This window comes from Cibotium barometz, chromosome 34 (genome assembly GCF_041138505.1).
Source record: "Cibotium barometz isolate CiBa-2024 chromosome 34, ASM4113850v1, whole genome shotgun sequence".
Classification (NCBI taxonomy): Eukaryota; Viridiplantae; Streptophyta; class Polypodiopsida; order Cyatheales; family Cibotiaceae; genus Cibotium; species Cibotium barometz.
This window is the reverse complement of record NC_141079.1, coordinates 3,651,624-3,672,639: the sequence shown is the minus strand read 5'-3', so window position 1 is coordinate 3,672,639 and position 21,016 is coordinate 3,651,624. Positions and strand designations below refer to the sequence as shown.

At 44.5% G+C, this 21,016-nt stretch overlaps 1 protein-coding gene across 3 annotated transcripts in view; it reads right to left on the bottom strand.

The window, feature by feature from the left end:
* The window catches only part of LOC147618620 (transcription termination factor MTERF2, chloroplastic-like), a 74,461-nt gene that overhangs the window by 12,188 nt on the left and 41,257 nt on the right, over positions 1–21,016 (bottom strand). For all 3 annotated transcript variants that reach the window (XM_086773648.1, XM_086773649.1, XM_086773650.1), the window contains exon 2: positions 15,752–16,157. In XM_086773648.1, the coding sequence (XP_086629774.1) occupies positions 15,752–16,157 (406 nt within the window). The remainder of the gene's footprint in view (positions 1–15,751; positions 16,158–21,016) is intronic.

The window sequence follows — 21,016 nt, the reverse complement described above, 5'->3', positions numbered from 1 at the left end:
TCTTTAGCTGTAGTAGGCTCATATGACTATATCACTGTACTCATCAGGGCAAGGTTATGACGAAGCTGTTGTAATCTCTGTGCCCGTGTCAAAGATTGTGCTAAAGAATCAGCAAGGTGATGAAGTTCCATATCGGAGAGATAAGAATCACGAACAATGGTTTCTAGCCATCGTGGAATCTCGGGGACAATCCTCCGTTGCACAGGAGCAGGAGGAGGAGGAGGAGAAGGAGAAGCCGGGAAAGAAGGGGGTGGAGAGGCAGGGGGTAAAGAAGTTGATGGTGGAGTTGGGAGTGTTGTGGAGAGAAGAAGGCACCAGGTGGTAGACCAAGACTAGGCGTGCAAGGTTGGGGCAATAGAACACAGGCGTGAGCAGAGAAAAGGAGGGGCGTGAGCTATTGAAAATTGAGAGAGGAGAGCAATTCGTAGGTTGGGGGAAATGGCCATATGATTTGTATTGTTGGCCTTTCCTTTTATTCAAGTGACTTTAAAAATAATGTGGCCATGTCCAATGTGAACATGGCCAAGGCTTTAAATGTTCTAAGCCTTTAAAATACATGTACAATATACACATTGAGGGGTCATTTAGGGCTTTAAACCCAACAACCTCCCACTTAAAGGCATAAATGACGCCTTTAAGCTATCCAACTCCCACCATCTGTATGCAATGCTCATGTTGAGCCTTAGCAAGACTCTTGGTGAGAACATCTGCAGGGTTATCCTGTGTGTTGATCTTTGTCAAGGTGACTAGACCATCCTCCAATACCTGTCGTATGAAGTGGTACCGCACATCAATGTGCTTGGTACGAGCATGAAACATGGCATTCTTGGCCAAATAGACAACACTCTGGCTATCACATCCCAAGACTGGAGTACTCACAGGCATGCCAAGCTCCTTTGCAAGTCTGCCCAGCCATATGGCTTCTTTTGAAGCTTCAGTAGCTGAAATATGTTCAGCTTCAGTAGTACTCAATGCCACAATTTTCTGCAACCTAGAACACCAAGAGACTGCACCACCAGCAATAGTAAAGACATAGCCACTGGTAGATTTCCTGGTGTCCAAGTCACCTGCCATGTCTGCATCACAATATCCCTGCAACTTTAGGTCACTTTTGCCATAAGAGATACACTTTGATTGTGTACCTAACAAGTATCTCAAAATGCATTTGACAGCTTCCCAATGTGCTTTGCCAGGATTCCACATGTATCTACTGACAACTCCCACTGCATGAGCAATGTCAGGACAAGTAGCAACCATAGCATACATGAGGGAACCACAAGCTCATGCATAAGGGATTCCCTTCATAGCTTTCACTGCCATATCATCCTTCGGGCAATCTGCTTTGCTAAGCTTAGTGTATGGAGGTAAAGGTACTCCAAGAGGCTTAGCATCAACCATATTAAACCTGTCAAGTACTTTAGCAATGTACTTCTCTTGAGATAAAAACAGCAATTTCAGCTTTCTATCTCTTTTAACGCGCATGCCCAAAATATGCTCTGCATCACCTAAATCCTTCATAGCAAAAGCTGAATTCAGCTTGCGTTTGAGAGCATCAAGACTGGTCTTATGTTTCCCAGCAATCAACATATCATCCACATAAAGAACAAGGATAATAGGACTTCCATCCTCATCCTTTTTCGTATACAAACAATGATCTGCATGGCTGCGTTTAAAACCTTGAGACAGCATAAAAGTGTCAAACTTCTTATACCACTGCCGTGATGACTGTCTCAAACCATACAGTGCTCTTTTCAGCTTGCATACCAATTCCTCTCTTCCAGGAACAACAAAACCCTCAGGTTGCTTCATGTAGATGTCCTCTTCAATGAAGAAAAGCTGTCTTCACATCCATTTGATTCAATTCCAAATCAAGTATTGCAACGAGAGCAAAAAGGACACGCAATGTGGTAAGCTTCACAACAGGGGAAAAGATTTCTTGAAAATCAATCCCTTCCTTCTGTGCATATCCTTTGGCAACCAATCTTGCCTTGTACTTGGGTTTTCCATCAACACACTTGACTTTGTACACCCATTTGTTAGGAAAAGCCTTTCTCCCTTTGGGCAATGGTACAAGATCCCAAGTATCATTTGCATGCAAAGATTTCATTTCTTCTTGCATTGCAAGCTCCCACTTGCTACTCAACTCACATGACTTTGCCTCCTTGTAAGTAAGAGGCTCACCCTCATCTGACAACATTATATGATGCAAAGAGGGATCAAAACGTTGCAGTTGCCTTCTCAAACGAGTGGACCTGCGTACCCAATGATCTACATTCTCAGGCAATGGTTCCACTGTTGGAAATCATGGATCTAGGACTAGGCTAGCCTATGGAGGCTCAAACATAATGCTAAACATGATTATAAACAAATGACAAAAGCAACACAAAGCAACACAAGATGCACTTACTTGACCAAGAGATTGTGTACTTGAGAATGAGTTGTTGTGTGACATTACATTGAAATGACCCTTTATATAGGTCCAAGTACCATATGGGCTTTGCCTTTGCATGTGGGATAACTCCTAGCCTTCACCACATTCATCCACATCCCTTTGACCTTGTCTATGATATGACATAGATCACTTTTTCTAACACCCTTCCTTGATCATGGCATATCATAATGCCCTTCCTTGCTTCTGCTGTTGATGCGGCCAGCTACTTGCGCAGTGCTGCCTTCTTACTATGGCCTTTGTAGCCTCTTCTTTGGTAGTCTAAAGGGCTCTAAACTAAAGAGACCAACACAATAATCCTAATGAAAGAGATTAGTGCTAATGATGTGAAAAATACTAAGCTAAGAGAGATAGACCTAAGCTATTGGAGAGCTGAACCTACCAGATCCCTAATGGTGCAAAGACTAATGCAATAATTTTGTTATTCCTTCTTCTCAATGGCACTTCCTTTTGCGGGCACCATATTGAAGAGAAATGGCAAAACAACTAAACTAAGCTAAATCATAGCCAACCAGGCTCTGATACCATGTTGGAAATCATGGATCTAGGACTAGGCTAGCCTATGGAGGCTCAAACATAATGCTAAACATGATTATAAACAAATGACAAAAGCAACACAAAGCAACACAAGATGCACTTACTTGACCAAGAGATTGTGTACTTGAGAATGAGTTGTTGTGTGACATTACATTGAAATGACCCTTTATATAGGTCCAAGTACCATATGGGCTTTGCCTTTGCATGTGGGATAACTCCTAGCCTTCACCACATTCATCCACATCCCTTTGACCTTGTCTATGATATGACATAGATCACTTTTTCTAACACCCTTCCTTGATCATGGCATATCATAATGCCCTTCCTTGCTTCTAACATTACATGAAAGAAAAAGCTTAACTCATAAGGAGTATAGCTCTACAGTACATAAAAGAAAAAGCTTAACTCATAAGGAGTATAGCTCTACAGTACATAAAAGAAATTAGCATCGCTCATAGGGAGCATAGCTTCTACATTGCGAAAAGAAAATGACATGATATGAAAACATTCCTCTCCCATACCCCATCATCATCATAGCATCATCATCATCATATCCATGGGCATCATCATCATCATTTGTTGGTCATGGAGGACCCAACTCCCCATCAATCCCCCCTTGAGGGCTACATGGCCTACTGAGAGATATTGTGAGCATCATAACAACACATGCAAAGGCAAAGCCCATATGGTACTTGGACCTATATAAAGGGTCATTTCAATGTAATGTCACACACCAACTCATTCTCAAGTACACAATCTCTTGGTCAAGTAAGTGCATCTTGTGTTGCTTTGTGTTGCTTTTGTCATTTGTTTATAATCATGTTTAGCATTATGTTTGAGCCTCCATAGGCTAGCCTAGTCCTAGATCCATGATTTCCAACATCCACATCGAGAGGCAACTCATTTTCAGCTTGTTCATGTTGCTGAAAATCATTTTCAGCCAATGCAGGTGGCTGTCCATCCTCATTAGGAGCATCAATATCATGTCCTACCTCTTCTGGCTCAAGGTTAACCGGCTGATTATCAATTTCAGCCTGTGGTAATGCATCATGAGGCTCTGTTTCAACACCAATGGGTGGCACAAGAGGCTGAAATTTGACTCTTTTCTTGTCAAACTCAGAGCAGATGTAGCATTTTTGAGCAACTTTGCCTCGTTGAATACTACATCACGGCTGCGAATTACCTTTCTAAACTGTGGTAACCACACTCTATAGCCCATTTCACCTTTTTCCCCATAACCGAGGAAGAGTCCCTTAATGGACTTCATATCAAGCTTTGTTCTCAAGTCATTACGTACATGAACAAAAGCTTCGCAGCCGAACACTCTCAAAAGACCAAACCTCCTCTGGAATGTCATTTTTCAGCGTACTATTAGGAGAGCGATTGCAAATATGAACTGCAGTTTTCAATGCCTCTCCCCAAAACTCTTGAGGGAGATTAGCGGTGGACAACATGCAACGCACTCTCTCACATAAAGTACGATTATACCTCTCAGCCACACCATTAGAAGACGGATTATAAGGGGCTGTCAACTCCCTTTTAATCCCGTTATCATCACAAAAACGCTGAAATTCAGCAGACACATACTCTCCTCCATTATCAGATTTGAGACATTTAACCTTAGCATTCTTTTGAGTGGTAACAAAAGCATGAAACTTCTTGAAAGCATTAAACGTCTCACTTTTACTTTTCAACAAATGCACCCAACCCTTCCTAGTGCAATCATCAATGAATGTCACAAAATATAATGCACCACCATGAGATTTAACAGGCATAGTGCACACATCGGAGTGAATAAGGTCAAGAGGATTAGCTTTGCGAGAGACACCAGAATAATAAGAAGTTTTCTTTTGTTTTCCAAACAGACAATCATTACAAAGTCCAACTTTGTGCCCTTTACATCAACCCTCTTCAAAGAGGAGAGCACATCAATACCCTTCTAGCTCATGTGGCCAAGTCTCTTATGCCATAACTCCAAGTGGGAGGCAATGTCAGCCACTGCAAGAAACTTGCCAGGCAAAGCTTTACAATGTAAATAATACAAAGTACCGTTCTTGCAACCTTTGACAATGAGCATAGAACCTTTAAGCAACTTCCATGAACCCCCAGCAAATATGGTCGTATAGCCATGTGCATCCAATTGGCCCACTGACAGCAGACTCTTCTTAATGCCTGGAACATACCTGACATCATTCAACATAAACTCTTGGCCATTGTTAAGAGCCAAGCGTATGGTGCCCATTCCCTCAATGTTGCAAGCATGGTTATCACCGAGGTAAACTTTGCCATACCTGCCTGCTGTATATGTAGCAAAACACTCCAAAGATGGAGTAACATGGAAAGAGGCACCCGAGTCTACTATCCAAGACTGAGATAGGCCATCATTAGCACTCAGCAATGCATCAATGACATCCTTTCTTGAGATAAGCATGTCTTCTGCTTTCAAAAGCATAAAATCTGAGGGGCATGAAGATGCAACCAAAATCTCCTCAATGTCTGACAACTCCTCAATGACAACACTAGAGGATACATTTGCATTCTCCGCATCTTTGGAAGAGTCACCTGCTGATTTTTCCCCTTTCTTCTCGTCCTTCTTCTTCTTCTCCTGCGCTTCTTTCTTCCTTTCCTGCTCTTTCTTGAAGTACCTGCAATTGGGCTTCTTATGGCCCTTTCTGCCACACTGATAGCAAGTTACATCCTTGTCCTTTGTCTTGCTTTTGCTCCTGTTTTGAGTCCTGTTACCTGTACCTGTATCCCGCTTTTGACTCCTGCCTCTTGCATTATAGGCAGAGCTGCCACCTTCCCCACTGGCCTTGCGTCTAATCTCCTCATTGAGAATAGAGCCTCTCACTCCATCATAAGTGAGACTGGGGCTATTACTCAGAGAAACCACAAGCGTTTCCCATGAGTCAGGCAAAGTCATAAGCAAGAAGATAGCCTTGAGCTTATCATCAAATGGCTGTAATCCTGTGTCCTGCAACTGACTCAAAACACTAGTAAAGGCACTTAAATGCTCAGAAGCCGACTTGGCTTCATCAAGCATCATGTTAACCAGCTTACGCATCAAGTGCACCTGATTGACAGGCGTAGCATTTTCATAAGTGGCCTTCAGTTTCTGCCATATAGCAAATGTAGTGTCCAAACCCTTGATGTCAACAAGAATGTCATCATTCACTGCCATCTTTATGTAGGCTTTGGCCCTCTTGTTGAGTCTGGCCCAATCCTCATCTGGCATGTCTGCAGGCTTCGTTTCCAAAAGAGCATCATCGCAATCTTTGAGAAACAGTATGCCCTGCATTCTATCCTGCCACAAATCAAAACCTGTACCATCAAAGCGTTTGATCTCCATCAAACTTTTGGCATCAGATGCAGAGGAAGTGGCGGCCATGATGACTCACTGCGACTATGTACCACAAGAGGAATGCAACACGCTGAAAATTTCAGCAATTGGGCGCAACCACAATGCTTGCGTACATAAGACCACAAATATCGTACATAAAAGCAGTCCGAATCTGAAATTTGCAGAAATTTCGACTGAAACTGTGTTTTCAAGTGCCTGTTTTCACCTGTTTGGTCAATTTCGTGAGGGGAAACACTTATACATGTGAATTAAACGATTTGGTACACCTGCGTATTGCTGTCATAACCTGTTTTTGACCTGTTTTTGACCTAAAAACAGCCTGTTTTGGGCTGTTTTGGTACTCTAGATACCCCCCTTGAGCCCGGGAACCCTCTTCTTTGCGATAGAAACAAAAAACATCGCCAGAAAAGCATCTTTCTTTCGCTGTCCAGCAGCCTGCGCAGAGGGTTTTTGGAACCCTAAAGCTCTGATACCAGTTGTTGTGGAGAGAAGAAGGCACCAGGTGGTAGACCAAGACTAGGCGTGCAAGGTTGGGGCAATAGAACACAGGCGTGAGCAGAGAAAAGGAGGGGAGTGAGCTATCGAAAATTGAGAGAGGAGAGCAATTCGTAGGTTGGGGGAAATGGCCATATGATTTGTATTGTTGGCCTTTCCTTTTATTCAAGTGACTTTAAAAATAATGTGGCCATGTCCAATGTGAACATGGCCAAGGCTTTAAATGTTCTAAGCCTTTAAAATACATGTACAATATACACATTGAGGGGTCATTTTGGGCTTTAAACCCAACAGGGAGGAGGGACCTCGATGGTAAGCTCGGGAGAAAATCATCTGATGAGGGTTCAACAAAGTGAACATCGCGAGAAATCACCAAGGATTGTGACTTCGGATCCCATAATCTATAAGCTTTGGAATGAGAGCTATATCCAAGGAATTTGCACTTCCTAGACTTGGGGTCAAATTTGGATCTGTTAGAATCAAGGTTATGAACATAGGCATCACAACCAAAAACTCTGAAATGAGAGACGGACGGTTTCTGTCCAGTAAAAGCCTCCTCAGTAGTCATATGAGAAACCGCCATTGCAGGAGAACAGTTGATGATATAAACAGCAGTGCTCACAGCTTCTCCCCAGAAAGAGGGAGGAAGATCACAAGAAGAAAGCATGGTATGAGCCACCTCCTGAATAGTCATGTTCTTGCGTTCAACCACACCATTCTACTGAGGAGTGTGAGGCGTGAAAAATTGATGGCTTATACCTTTCTGTGAGCAAAAATTATGGAGGGCTTTGGAGATGAACATTGAATTCTCTCCTCCATTGTTAGAGTGGACTTGTCGAACCTTCTGTGTGGTTGCAATCCGACCAAAGTCACCCACTCTTGGAAGCGAGAGAAAGCTTGAGATTTTTCTGCCAAGAGATAAACCCAAACTTTGCATGAGTAATCATCAATAATAGCATATAGTGTTAGCACATTCATCCCCAATTTCTGCTCATATTTGGTGCCCCCTTTTGGTCCCTTTTCATGGCCCTTGGTTGTGGGCTGGCCACTACCCTATTTTTGTACATTTTTTTGGGATTTTTCCCATGTCGGGTACCTTCTTCCCAGTCGGCCAGCAGATCCATGTCCAGTTGGCCAGGTTCTCATGTCCAGTCGGCCAGCCCCTCTTACCTATAAATAGGTGGGCTGGCCTCCCACTTTTCTCATAGTCTAGTCTTCCTTTTGCTCCCTCACTTATGAGATTCTTCATGTCTCTTGCTTGGGACTGTATCACTTCAGTATATTCAGCATAGTTGCTTCATCTCTCTCTCTCTCTCTCCCCCTACTGATATATTGTGGGGCTATCTCCTTTCTTTTCCAGACAGTGTATCAGATGTCACATGGTTGTAACTTTGGTCTCATAGGTCACTTTGGCCTTTTGAAGGCGTTAATATAACATTTCATCTCTCTCTCTCTCTCTCTCTCTCTCTCTCTCTCTCTCTCTCTCTTGCACTCTCTCACAGCACACTCTAGTGTTTGTTTGCTTCCGCTCTATGCACTCATTCATGGTATCATTGCTCCTGGTTCAGCGTTGATCTGCTGCCCCACTCAGCGTTAACTTTCTGACCCAGATTTGCCTCAGTTTTCAGCACCTTCAAATCTGTGTTTTCTTCTCAGATTTGCTGCTGGTCGGCTAGCTTCTTCCGGCACCTCTCCACTGCAGATTCAGGTCTTTCCTCACTGGTTTGATCTCTGAGATCCCCCTTTTCACCTGTCGGCTGCTCCTTTTCAAGGCTGCAGCATCTGTTTTGCTGCATTTTCTTCCCTACAGGTGGCTCTTGCAGTTTTTGGTGTTCTAAGTTGAGGATTGGTGGCTTTTGGTACCTGTGGTGGACACTCCTTCCAAGATTGTGCTTTTTTTTTGAGATTGAGCCCAAGCTCTTGTGATGGCTGCCCCGACTACACTTCATATGTTCTCTGAGTCTGCAAAGTTGGATGGCTCCAACTACACTTTGTGGAAGGCGAAGGTGAAATAAGCCTTGCATGGCGTGGATCTCTGGGATTGGCTTGTTACACTTGCCAATGCCACCCCTCCCACCCTTGCTTCCGGTGGTGTGACTCAAGCACAGATTGATATTTGGCAGGCAAATGATCGTCGTGTTCTCTCTTTTCTGATGTTGAATTGTCAGGATTCTGTTCTCTCTCATGTGTGTACAGCAAACGCTGCACATGAAGTTTGGAAGGCATTTGCAGATCTTTACGCGATTAAGTCTCCGGGACGGATTTTGGCTTTGGAAAAGCAACTTATGAACTTGTCAGTTTCTGCCTTTCCATCTTTATCTGCTTTCATCTCAAAGATGAAAGATCTCCAGGACGAGATTGCTGTTTGTGGCAAGGATATCTCTACAGAGGATATGGCTATTCGGCTTCTCTCCAAGCTTCCAAAGAGGTTTGATGCTTATTTTCAATCTCTTGTTTCGTCTCCTCATCATGTTCCAATTACTTGGGAGGAAGTTCTCCCCTCCATTATGCAGATTGAGTCTCGCTTTGAGGAGCGGACTGGGACCTCTGGTGGTTCTGATGAAGCTTTAGCTGCACGAGATAAAGGGAAGAACCAACAAAAGAAAGGGAAAGACAAGAACTCCAAGGATAACGACAAGGATAAAGACAAAGACAAAAGAAGATCTTCTAAAAACAAGGACATTGAGTGTCATTATTGTGGCAAGAAGGGTCATAAATTGCCCCAATGTCACAAGAAGAAGCCGGATGAAGAAGCAAAAAACTCTTTCTCTTCAGCAGTGTCTCAGACCAAGAAGGATGATGGTATTCTTCTATTAGCAGGTACTCGTCGTATACTTGCTTGTGACTTCTCAGTCGCGGTCGTGGGTTGTGGATAGCGGTGCTATTGCTCACATGACACCCCATCGAGATTGGTTCGAGGACTTCACTGCCAGGAAAGGCGAGATCACTTTGGGTGATTCTTCTTCCGTGCCAGTGCATGGACATGGCACCATCCCTATCTTCCGCTCCTCCAAGGACAAGAGGTACTTCTCTGACGTTCTGTACATTCCAGATTTAGCATTTAACCTTTTGTCAGTGAGTGCTCTTACATCTCTAGATGCGGAGGTGATCTTCTCTCGTTATGAGATTGCCATTCGTGATAAGGAGACTGGTAGCATCTTGGCTCAGGGAGTCCAAGATAGTGGTTTGTACAAGTTGACCGCTTTGCTTTCTTCTGGTTCGTCTTCAGCTCTTTGGCATGCTCGGTTTGGCCATTTGAGCTATCATCTTCTACAGTGAGCTTCGAAGGATGAGTTGGTTGAGGGTTTACCGACCATCAAGGCTCCATCTTCTGTTTGTTCCTCTTGTTTACAAGGGAAGCAACACCAAGCCGCCTTTTCGAAGGAGGCAACACAGAGATCTTCGACATCACTTGCTCTTGTTCATGCAGACTTATGTGGTCCTATGAGCACCGTGTCTTTGAGTAAGGCGTTATACATACTCGTGATGGTGGATGACTTCTCTAGATATACTTGGGTCTTCTTTTTGAAGTCCAAGGATGAGGCTTTTCATCAACACTTTTGTGATTGGAGGGTTGAGGTGGAAAAAGAGACAGGTTCCTCAATCAAGGCTCTCAGGACCGACAAAGGGGGTGAGTTTACATCCCAGGAGTTTCAGCAAATATTGCAAGGCTCATGGTATTCGGAGACAGCTTACTACAACATATATTCCATCACAGAATGGAGTTGCAGAGAGGAAGAATAGGACCATTATGGAGATGGCCCATGCTATGCTTGAGCATTCTTCATTACCTCGACGTTTCTCGGATGAGACAGCTTCTACTGCTGTCTACATTCAGAACAGGTCTCCTACTGCTGTGCTTCCAGATAAAACTCCATATGAGGCTTTCCATGGTGAGAAGCTCTCTATTGTTCATTTCCGGGTATTTAGTTGTTCGGTGTATGTACATGTGCCTAAGGAGCATCGCTCCAAGTTGGACTCAAAGTCTCAGCGCATGGCTTTTCTCGAATACAGCACTATGTCCAAGGCATATCGTCTATATGATCAACAAGCCGGCAAAGTTGTTGTGAGCCATGATGTGGTGTTCGACGAGACTCCTACATCTTCAGAGGGGGGTGGTGAGCTTCTTCTTCCTCTGCCTCCTCCTCCTCCTCCTCCTCTTCCCTCTGCTTCTGTTACACCTCCAGTTGTGGATTCTCAGTCAGATGATGATGACTCAACTCCTGCTCCAGCGAGTTCGAGCAGATCTGTGCTTGGATAGTATTTTCAGACAATTCATGATTTTGGGTTGCGTGAGCTTCCTTCTACTCCTCCGTCTGGTTCTCTCAGGCGTTCTTCCAGAGTTTCAAGGAAACAAATTCATGAGGGCAACATGTTTGTTAACTATGCTCTTATGTCCTCTATCATTCATGGTCCTTCTGATCCCACTTCTATGGACGGGGCTCTTTCACATGAGCCTTGGCGTCGTGCTATGCAGGCAGAGCTGGATGCTATTGAACGGAATGGCACTTGAACTTTGGTGCCTAGGCCACTGCAGCGTAAGGTGACTAGTGTGCGCTGGATCTTCAAATCGAAGTTTCGAGCCGATGGCATCTTGGACAAGCACAAGGCGAGGTTGGTTGCCAAGGGTTATGCTCATCGCCTTGGAGTTGACTTATATGAGACCTTCACTCCGACGGCCCAGATGACTACCATTTGCACCATTCTTGCTCTCTAGGGATTGATCAAGGACAATATCGGGTTCTTGTCGGTTGTTTGGTTTGGTTGACCTACTCCCGATTGGACGTGTGTTTCGCAGTCAGCTTATTGAGTTCTTTCTCATCCAAACCCCGTTAGCAGCATTGGCGGTGTGCCCTCAGAGTTCTTCAGTACTTGCATGGTACTCAGGACTTTGGCATCTTCTATGGCCAAGGATGCACTCTTCTTGGATGGTCTGACTCAAATCGGGCTGGAGATCCAGATACTCGGCATTCGACCACCGGTTGTGTTTTTTCACTTGGTCTGGAGCCATTTCATGGAGAAAAAAGCAGCCTATTGTGGCGCTTTCCTCTACAGAGGGGAGTATCGTGCAATTTGTTATGCTAGCATGTGAGGCAATTTGGTTACGGAGGTTGTTGGGGGAGCTTGGTTGTCCTCCTACCGGATCTACTCTTCTTTGGTGTGACAATCAAAGTTGCATCGCCATCGCCAAGAACCCTATGTTTCATGCTCGTACGAAACACATTGAGATATAGTATCACTATGTTCATGAACGGGTTCTTGCTGGAGATTTGCATTTGGAGTATTGTCCTTCAAAGGAGAATGCAACAGATTTGTTCACCAAGCCGGTTTCTTAGGCTTCCTTGGCTCATCTTGGGCTTCTCGGAGTATGTTCAGCATCTGGTGCTAAGAGGGGGTGTTAGCACATTCATCCCCAGTTTTTGCTCATATTTAGTGTCCCCTTTTGGTCCTTTTTCATGGCCCTTGGTTGTGGGCTGGCCACCCTATTTTTGTACATTTTTCTGGGATTTTTCCCATGTCGGGTACCTTTTTCCTAGTCAGCCAGCAGATCCATGTCCAATCGTCCAGCCAACCCCTCTTACCTATAAATAGGTGTGCTGGCCTATTCATGTCATCTGCTCCCTAAGATCTTAAATCTTTGTGAGGAACTCATCCATTAAATCTCCCTCATTCATATGCTCGACTCAAACTACCTGCGTAAGTAGACACTCATGCCTTGTTACACATCTGGTGAAGCGCACTAAGTACATCCCAAGTAAGGTTTGTAATTTTACATGAGCAAATATGAGGAATAATTCTCATTTCCCCTAAAAGTGCCACTAATGTATGTGCGAGTGCATCCCTGCCATCCCACCTAGCTTGTTTTGATGTGGGAGGTGTAGAGACGGATGCCACCAAAGTACCTATACTATGCTATTGTGTTGGCAAGACAAAGCATGCATTAATGCTAATTACAACATTTCAAAGCCCTGTAGCGACTAATACATGGTGTATTATATTGGATCACAACGGGTAGATAGTCTTGCCAAGCCTATCCTGCATGCAACATCTCCTTTTTCTGGGCAAAAATATCACGTAAGTGCTTTCTTTCCCAAAAAAAAATTTTTTTGGCATTTTTTACTGTGCATTTAAAACTATCCCCCCCCCCTCCTTGCATTTTATAAAAATTAGCCCATGCTACAAAAAAAATTAAGAATAGCACTAGTTTTAATTTTTTTACACCACCCTCTATAGATGGCCTAAAGCGTGCTTTTATTGCAAATAGCCCACCATCATCTTCTTCTCTCTCTCTCCGCCACCCTGACTACCTGCCAGGCTGTCTTACACCTACCTACGTCCAGGCCTTGTACAGCCTGGTACATGGCTGCATACCTGCACATAATCTGTCTGTTTGTTGCATGCACGGAAGCCTTACTATACTGATCCACAGCCCTCAGCCTGATTAAGAAAAAGATGCTGATTTAAACATGATTAAGACAGAGGAGAGAGAAGAAGAGAGATATAGTTGGTGTCAGGGTGTTCTACTGGTACAAAAGGTGACTGAATGGGAGACCTCTCCATGCTAGATGTTGACGTCTACTTCTTAGAATGCTGAATGACTTGATTCTACTGAATCATCTGCTGAATGATGGCTTTTATGCTTATATATATGTTGGAAGTGCTGGTCAGCCAGCTACAAGTGCTGTCGGTCGGCTCTTGGACAAATAAACTTCACATGTTGCTATTTGAAATGCTGCGCTGCCCTTAATGACTGCCCATGCTGCTGGTTGATACACTAGCGGCCTGGCCGCCTGCTACATGTGTACCTGCTGGCTTCCGACAGGGTTCCCATGCCTTCCCATGATGATGATGATGATGATGATGATGATGATGATGGTGTTGATACAAATGCTGAGATGATACCGATGATGCTATGCCTAATCGATGTCCTAAATGCTGACCTTGAGCGACTCGAAGACGAGTTTAGGGGGGCACGTCAAAACGCACAACCAATCCTACAATTTGCCAATAAGATTTCGAACTTATGTTTACAATTGGGCATATCTGACAAGGACAAGAAAGGGCAATTCCTTTATAGCCTTGAAACGCAAATCCAGTGGGAAGTGCGTATGTTTCGACTAGCCACCTTCGAGGATGCACTCTCGCTTGCGTAGAGTGTTGAAATGAAGTACAATGGCAGAAAGCCCAAGACTTCCCAGCCTGCCACTCACAAGGCAACCGCCTCAAGGGGAAAAGGCCAGAACCAGACACGGTCTTCCCCATGACATAGCACGGAAGCCTCTCGCTCCAAGAACTCAACCGATGCGCCCAAGCTTACTCCAGACCAAAAAGCTCAGGTAGGTAAGACCAATGGGAAATTGAGTGCTGAGGAGACAGCTCAGTAAGAGAAGGAGAGTAGGCGTTTCTGTTGTCACACAAAAGGACACACTTCCAAGGATTGTCCGAAGAAGACTACCACTCCACAGACAACCACCCCAGCCTCCACGGCTTCCATGGTGAGCCCAGCTCCCACACAGACCATCATAGCATCAGGCTCAACAAGGCTAAACACTAATTTGGTCCCAGGTGAAGGTGCGCAGGTCCAAGGTATAGAAAAGTGCACACGTACGAGGCCCAAGGAAAGGAACACAAGACATGGAAGAAATTCCCAAGAGATTGGTTAGTGGTGTTCCACAAAACCCAAGGGAATGACAGTCCTGTGAGTCAGGTGCCACTTGGGGCACACCGGGAAAGGCTTTCAAGCAACGGTTCCAAGGGAGGATAAACCTCCAAGGGGTTGAGTGACAGTGCCAGAATCATTACTCAGGAAAGAAGACCAAAGACAATGTTCATGGATAGGGCAGGAATGGGAAGGGGATAGGATGGAACAGATGCATAGATCTTCCTTAGAGTTGGAGTGGATTTGGAGACCGGGCCGGGTTTTCAGTGAAAAGGTTGCCAGGAGGGAAGAATGACAGGGGGACTCCAGGAATAGACAGTGGGATGATGACAGCCATCCAAGAGCACAGATTGGAATCCCATCATCAAGTTTAGCAGAGGAGGATGTAATGTGCAAGACATGCATTGGCTAATCCCAGGGCTAATCCCGAAGAGGCAACAAGATAAAGAACCAGTTATTGCCAGATCAAGAGCATATGTTGCTGTTGTGGACAGGGAGTGACTGGTGGGGACATTGAAGGGCTGTTGGCCAGCGCTGTATGAGAGGACACCTGTCGGCTGCAGCAAGTTTGTCTAGGTCCTGGCCGACCAGCAGTTGGCCAGCTCACCAGTAAATCCCAAGGCCTATAAAAGGCATAGGATGCTCATCGTTGTTGGTATTCAGTCCTCCATGGGCTGGATCACAGATTTAGGAGATTAGATTAGGTCTTCTACCTTTTCCATGGCTGTATTAGGGCTAGATTAGTCCTCCATGGGCTGGTATTCAGACCTCCATGGCTATAGGACTTGTACTTAGCATTTTTAACTGAAGCTTAGATATGTCACATGCTTATTGTGCATGTTAGAGTATTATTTTTGTGGATGCTTCCAGCAGTCAAGATCTCCAAACGTGCAATATGTATAAAGACCAACAAAATTGAGGCTAGCAAGCAGACTACACTACCATAGCTATGCCCAGAACACCCCTGAGCCTGATCCTAGAAAAATACCATGTCATGCAGTTTGCGGCTCGCCCAAACATGTCCCATACCACTAAAGCCCACTATCCATGTGTAAGGCTACAGCAGTAAGAGTTGTAGGGGAGAGAATGTGTAGCCCTAATAATGCCCATACAAGAACACAATACATGTATCCAAGAGTTTCTTTCTAAAATAATATGTCTACAGGATTAAGGGTTTGGGGTATTTCATTTTCTATAGTGATCCAGAGTACATTCAAAAAGAAAAAAAACATAGGTAGGATTGTCATACCTTGCTGTACATTTCATCCAATGAGAAATGGCCAAGGCATGCTGGAAAATTGTACACCATTCTACCAAAATCATCTGCTTTAATGCCTAGGTGAGAGAAAAAGGCAATCCGTTCCTGCAACTCTTCCTTATTGCATGCCAAAACTCTTGGAGATCTTCTCACGACCCATCCAATCCAGTCAGTTCTGACACCACTCTTTCGTAACATTTCCACGCCCTCATTAAGTTCCACAATTGTCCGCTCTAGTATGCGTGGCTCTCTCATCAATCCAATTCCAAGATCCCTTCCTCGGACATTGATGCTTTTGAGCCACTTGATCTTTGGCTGTAAATTTCCTTCATAATCTTCTACCATAAAGACTAATTTTCCGATTTTAGAGGCAGTGAACTTATTGTGTTTCATCCATCTGCAATTTCAAAACAGGCAGCTTCAAAAAGGCTCTATAATGCAACAAGAAGCAACTCGATGGTCAAAATTCTTTGTCCTTAGCTTATTTATTTATTTATTGGATGTCAAGATTCGATCTCATGCCCCCCGCTGAGAACATGGTGCAGTCAAGGGCTCAATACCTATGTCCTTTCTTCCCCCAAAACCCATCGTTCTTTATTTAACATTACACACACATACACACATGCATGAAAACACAAGATTTCAATGTTGATCTCAAACAAGAAAAAAAACGATTTTCTGAAGAAAAAAAATCAAAAGGCTTTTTATTTACTAAGATTAAATTAGTTGAATTTGCAATATTGCAATAATATAATGGTGATCTTATTTTTAGCTAATATGTTGAGTTTTTGTCCACTTCATGTTCTTTGTCTGTAGAACACTCGAGCCTATGTGCTAGGGTTTTCAGAGATAGAAAAGAGTGCAGTGGAATCACGCCATATAGCACACACAAGAGTCCTAAACTACTGATATGTATTATATACAAGAAAGAACTGAAATTCAAGTACAAGAGTTGGCTAAGAATGAAGATGTCAATTCACTGCCCATGCATTGCTGAAGATCCCCTTGGCCAGCCCTTATGCTAGAGAGTCATACTTCAAACCCCAAACACAAGAGAAATGCACATGATTATGGCGATTTTACTACTCGCGTATGTATATGCACCCCAAGTACTAGTCCACCAACAAAAATGTTGTCGGTCTCTTTTTATTGTCCATGAGTTGTTGTGCAATGGGTGATTGCCACATGGCACATGCACCAATTTCGAGGTATCCATACGCCTACTTGCCTCTATTAACTGTCTGCACACCCTAGTCCTGCTGTCCACAGCCTATATGTAGGTGAGGTGTGTCACATTCTCCCCCACTTGCATTGCAGCTTCCCTCAGCTGCACGGTGTCCATATAAAGTGCACTCTCATAGAAAGAACTGATCCGAGCAAAGCTCATCCAGGGTACCCAAGATCCCTGAACACTACAAGACCACTTTGCGTCCAATGTGAAGGCTCACATACCATACTCACCGCGTAAGCACAAAGACCCACAAATGACCAACTCTTGTATGATCCAACACTTTCCATTTGTCCACCATGCAAGAAAAAACGTTGTCGGCCACTGATTATCCTTCGGTGATCCATAGGAAGAACACTCCAAAGAATGGCCCAGTAAAACTCCGCTAGCCACAATTGCATGTATTAAGATCGATTACAAGAACTGCTTGCACCAACTCCAAAGGAAGAAAGCACCACTCCCTCGAAGAGTTGCACTAGATCTGTATCCATTCGTACTACTCAACACCCACAAGTCTAGACCACCATCTTGTGGAACATACTCCAAGCAATACCTCAGCAAATACACCAAAACAAAAACTCTAGCTGTTCTTGGTACAATCTCCAAGGAATGGGGCGGTAGAAACCGCCGCTCAAGGTCGAGGACAAACTCATCCCAAACATAAGCTGCTGAAAACCGGCCTTCAGAAACCAAAGGGCGGTGAAACAAACACTTGCACATAAAACACTTCAACACCATTGAGGACCTAGAAAAGGAAAACAAACAGGGGGAGCTAGAGTGCTCCTGCAAATAGTACACGGACACCGATTGGCCCCAAATCGCAGTGGCGCTCCTTGCGGTATTTCTTTAATTGATTATAAGAGCTTTGATTACAATATAAGGCTGGTAACTTAGCCGTCCCAGTAGAACTCCCGAAGCCTGCAAAGAACCTGCATCATGGCTTCTTGTCCACACGGCATCCACAAACAAATCCAGCCATTGTTCACATCGAAAGACTCTCTCTCACATTGAGTCTGCATACAGAAGCTTTCTCCCATGATCAGGATTGCCACAACCATCCATAGCCTCTCACACTATGAACAGCATCACACCCTGACACATCCAATGCTTCTGCATCACAACACAAACTCCCAAACTGTCTCTCAAAAGAGTATCACAGCACAGCATACCATACAGTCGACACACCTGTACAAACCCTCTCTACCTTCCAAGGGTACTATCCATCTCTGTCATGGATTCCCTGTCCCCTGTCCAATCGGTAGCAAGGTTGTACCAAACATGTGTCCATTCCTGTACCTTCTGCCTGCATGTGACCTATCTCCTGGAGAAACCCAAATACATGTTTCCTCGAGAAACCTACGACCTGTTTCCACATGAAACCCTTAGGCCTGTTTCCCTTTGAAACTCCTGTTCTGTTTCCCATACATCTAGTTACCTGTTCCCTCATGAAACATCTGGCAACATAGAGATGCCCATAACTGTAGGTCCCTTTGTTCCTTTCTAGCAGGAAGAAAACAATCTGCTCCATGAGCACGCAGCCATGCGAGCTTGCATCACTCCCATGCCAAGAAACATAACCAAATGACCTGTACTTGTAGCCAAAAACCCAAGCACATAGCTGAATTTGCAGCCACACAAAAATAGCCCATAAACTGTCCCAAAACAGTCCTGAACCCAAATCAAAGAGAAGCTGAAAGTTCCTTCAGATGAACGCCATCGATGAGATGTCTATGTTCAGGAAAAACCAGCCCCTCCTTTCTGTATCAGCTGTCGTACAACAGCCACCTATATCAGCTGTACCTGTCCATACAAATATGCCTGCAGCCGTACAATCGTACATCTGAACCTGCAGTCGTACAGCTGCCACGTGGACTGTACCTGCAGCTATACCTGACTGCGCCGCCTGTACCTGCAGACAGCAGCCTGACCTGCCTCGTGGACTGTACCTGCAGACAGCAACCTGACCTGCCACGTGGACTGTACCTGCACAGCAGCCGTACACTGTACCTGCAGCAGTCGTACAGTTCTGCACAGGCCCTTCTATGCGCAGCCAACATGCAGTCCACCTCTCCCAAAAAGCACATGCGCCTCATCAAGAGATAGGCGCCTCTTTTGCCTGCAAGCCCCTCTTTTTTCCAAAAAGCACACGTGGCTCCAAAATAGCATATGGGCCACGTTTTTCTTTAATGAAGGGCTTTATAATAATTTTTAAAGGTTTTTAAACCTTTGTCTCCACCAAAACCCTTTGTCCCCATGGGTTATGAGAGACTTTAATCACTTGGCCCCCTTCACACTTGGGGTTGTCCACACATGGGCTCCCTTTTTGACTCCAACCTGATGCCATTCACACTGTCCACCATGTCCCCGTGCACACCTGCATCTTGTCCAGAGAAAAACACAGGGTCATGACATACCGCCCTCTTGAAAAATGGCAAGCGTCCTCGATTGCACTCAATGGCACAGTAAAGCATCTTATGAGCAAAGATACCCTATATGGCAAAAACAATGGCCTTCCAATGCATCTGGGTGATAAAATAATCATCCTGCACACTAAGCCACACTGTCCTCTTGCTTGTTCCTTCAGAACCTACAGCAAAAGTCTAAAACCAAATGGAAACACGTTAACTGTGCTAGCCAAAAACAAAACCATGCATCATTCTACATATGACAAACATATGCATGACACATAGATGCATTCGCAAACAATATGCTCCTCAAAATGCTCCACCTACTCCAAAGTAACAGTCTAAGGGCTGCTCGCAAGCCTTACGCCCATGGGCATCCCGCAGGACCCACGACTGATGGTAAAACATGAGCATATGAAAGCACTCAATGCATCCAAACACTACATCCAGTAAGTACTTTCCCACATATGTCTCATGGCCATCCCGCAGGAGTTACACCCAATGGTGCATCCATGAACATAATAAAGCACTTGATGTATCATACCAACATACATGCAGCACATGACACAATGCAGAGTATTTCCCAATGTATTCTCAATGGTACCAGAATACAAAAATACCTCTACCTCAAAAAGTGAATGCATACATGCACAAACAGAGTTCGATCCATATTTCCATGAACCAAACCAACTCTTGGACTGCTCGCAAGACTTATGTCCTCCATAGAGTTATCCATAGTTGCAGTTAGAGTTCAAGGTGCGCGCGACTGTGAACCATACTCAACCACCATCTCTTGTGACTAGAACACAATATCATAGAAGTCCCATAAGCAGATGTACTGTCAGCCTCAGTACCTTCGGGTGAATACAAAGATGTCACCAAGCGACTCCTAGATAACAAATGAGCCTGTCTGTAACAAGGGAGCGGAGGTGCTACCCCCCTCTTGAGCATCAAGCAATGCTCTAGACCTATGCTCTGCTGAACCTGAATGAGCCGTAACAAGAGTCGACTCCAACTCATAGGCATCAAGATAAAGCTGCAACTCCTGAGGTGAATCTGCTAAGTCACCCTCCTCCATCCACTTCGCATCCATCAGTGAACCTCCTCCATCCACTTCGTATCCATCAGTGAACAGCTCTTGAACTTCACAAAATAGCGACGAAAAACCTTACCCTGTACCTTTCTTTCCTTATGTGCCAGTATATGCTCAGGAATAAGAACCTCGTCAAGTTCCTCCACTTCCATCTGACCCTCATCTGATACATCCTCAGGCACCCAAAACCTGCTTGCACTCCACCCAAGTGGTAAGCACAAGTCCTCGATGAAGCATAGTAGATCACCATTGCTAAACATAGAAAGAAACAGTCTTCCGAACCCATGAAGCCTCTATGAAGATACGGCCGGTGACAAACTGTCGAATGTTTTGCACCATAACACTTCAACTGCTTCTTGTTCTCCTGGTTGACTACTCCTTGTCCTTGGTGTCTTTTCTCTTGAGCTTCATCTTCAGCTCTTGCTCTTCACCTCATATAGGCAAAGACACACAACCCTGCACTGTCTCCTGCACTTCCTTTTCACTTTCCTCATGTTGAAGCTTTTGATGTGACAACCACGGGCTCGCCT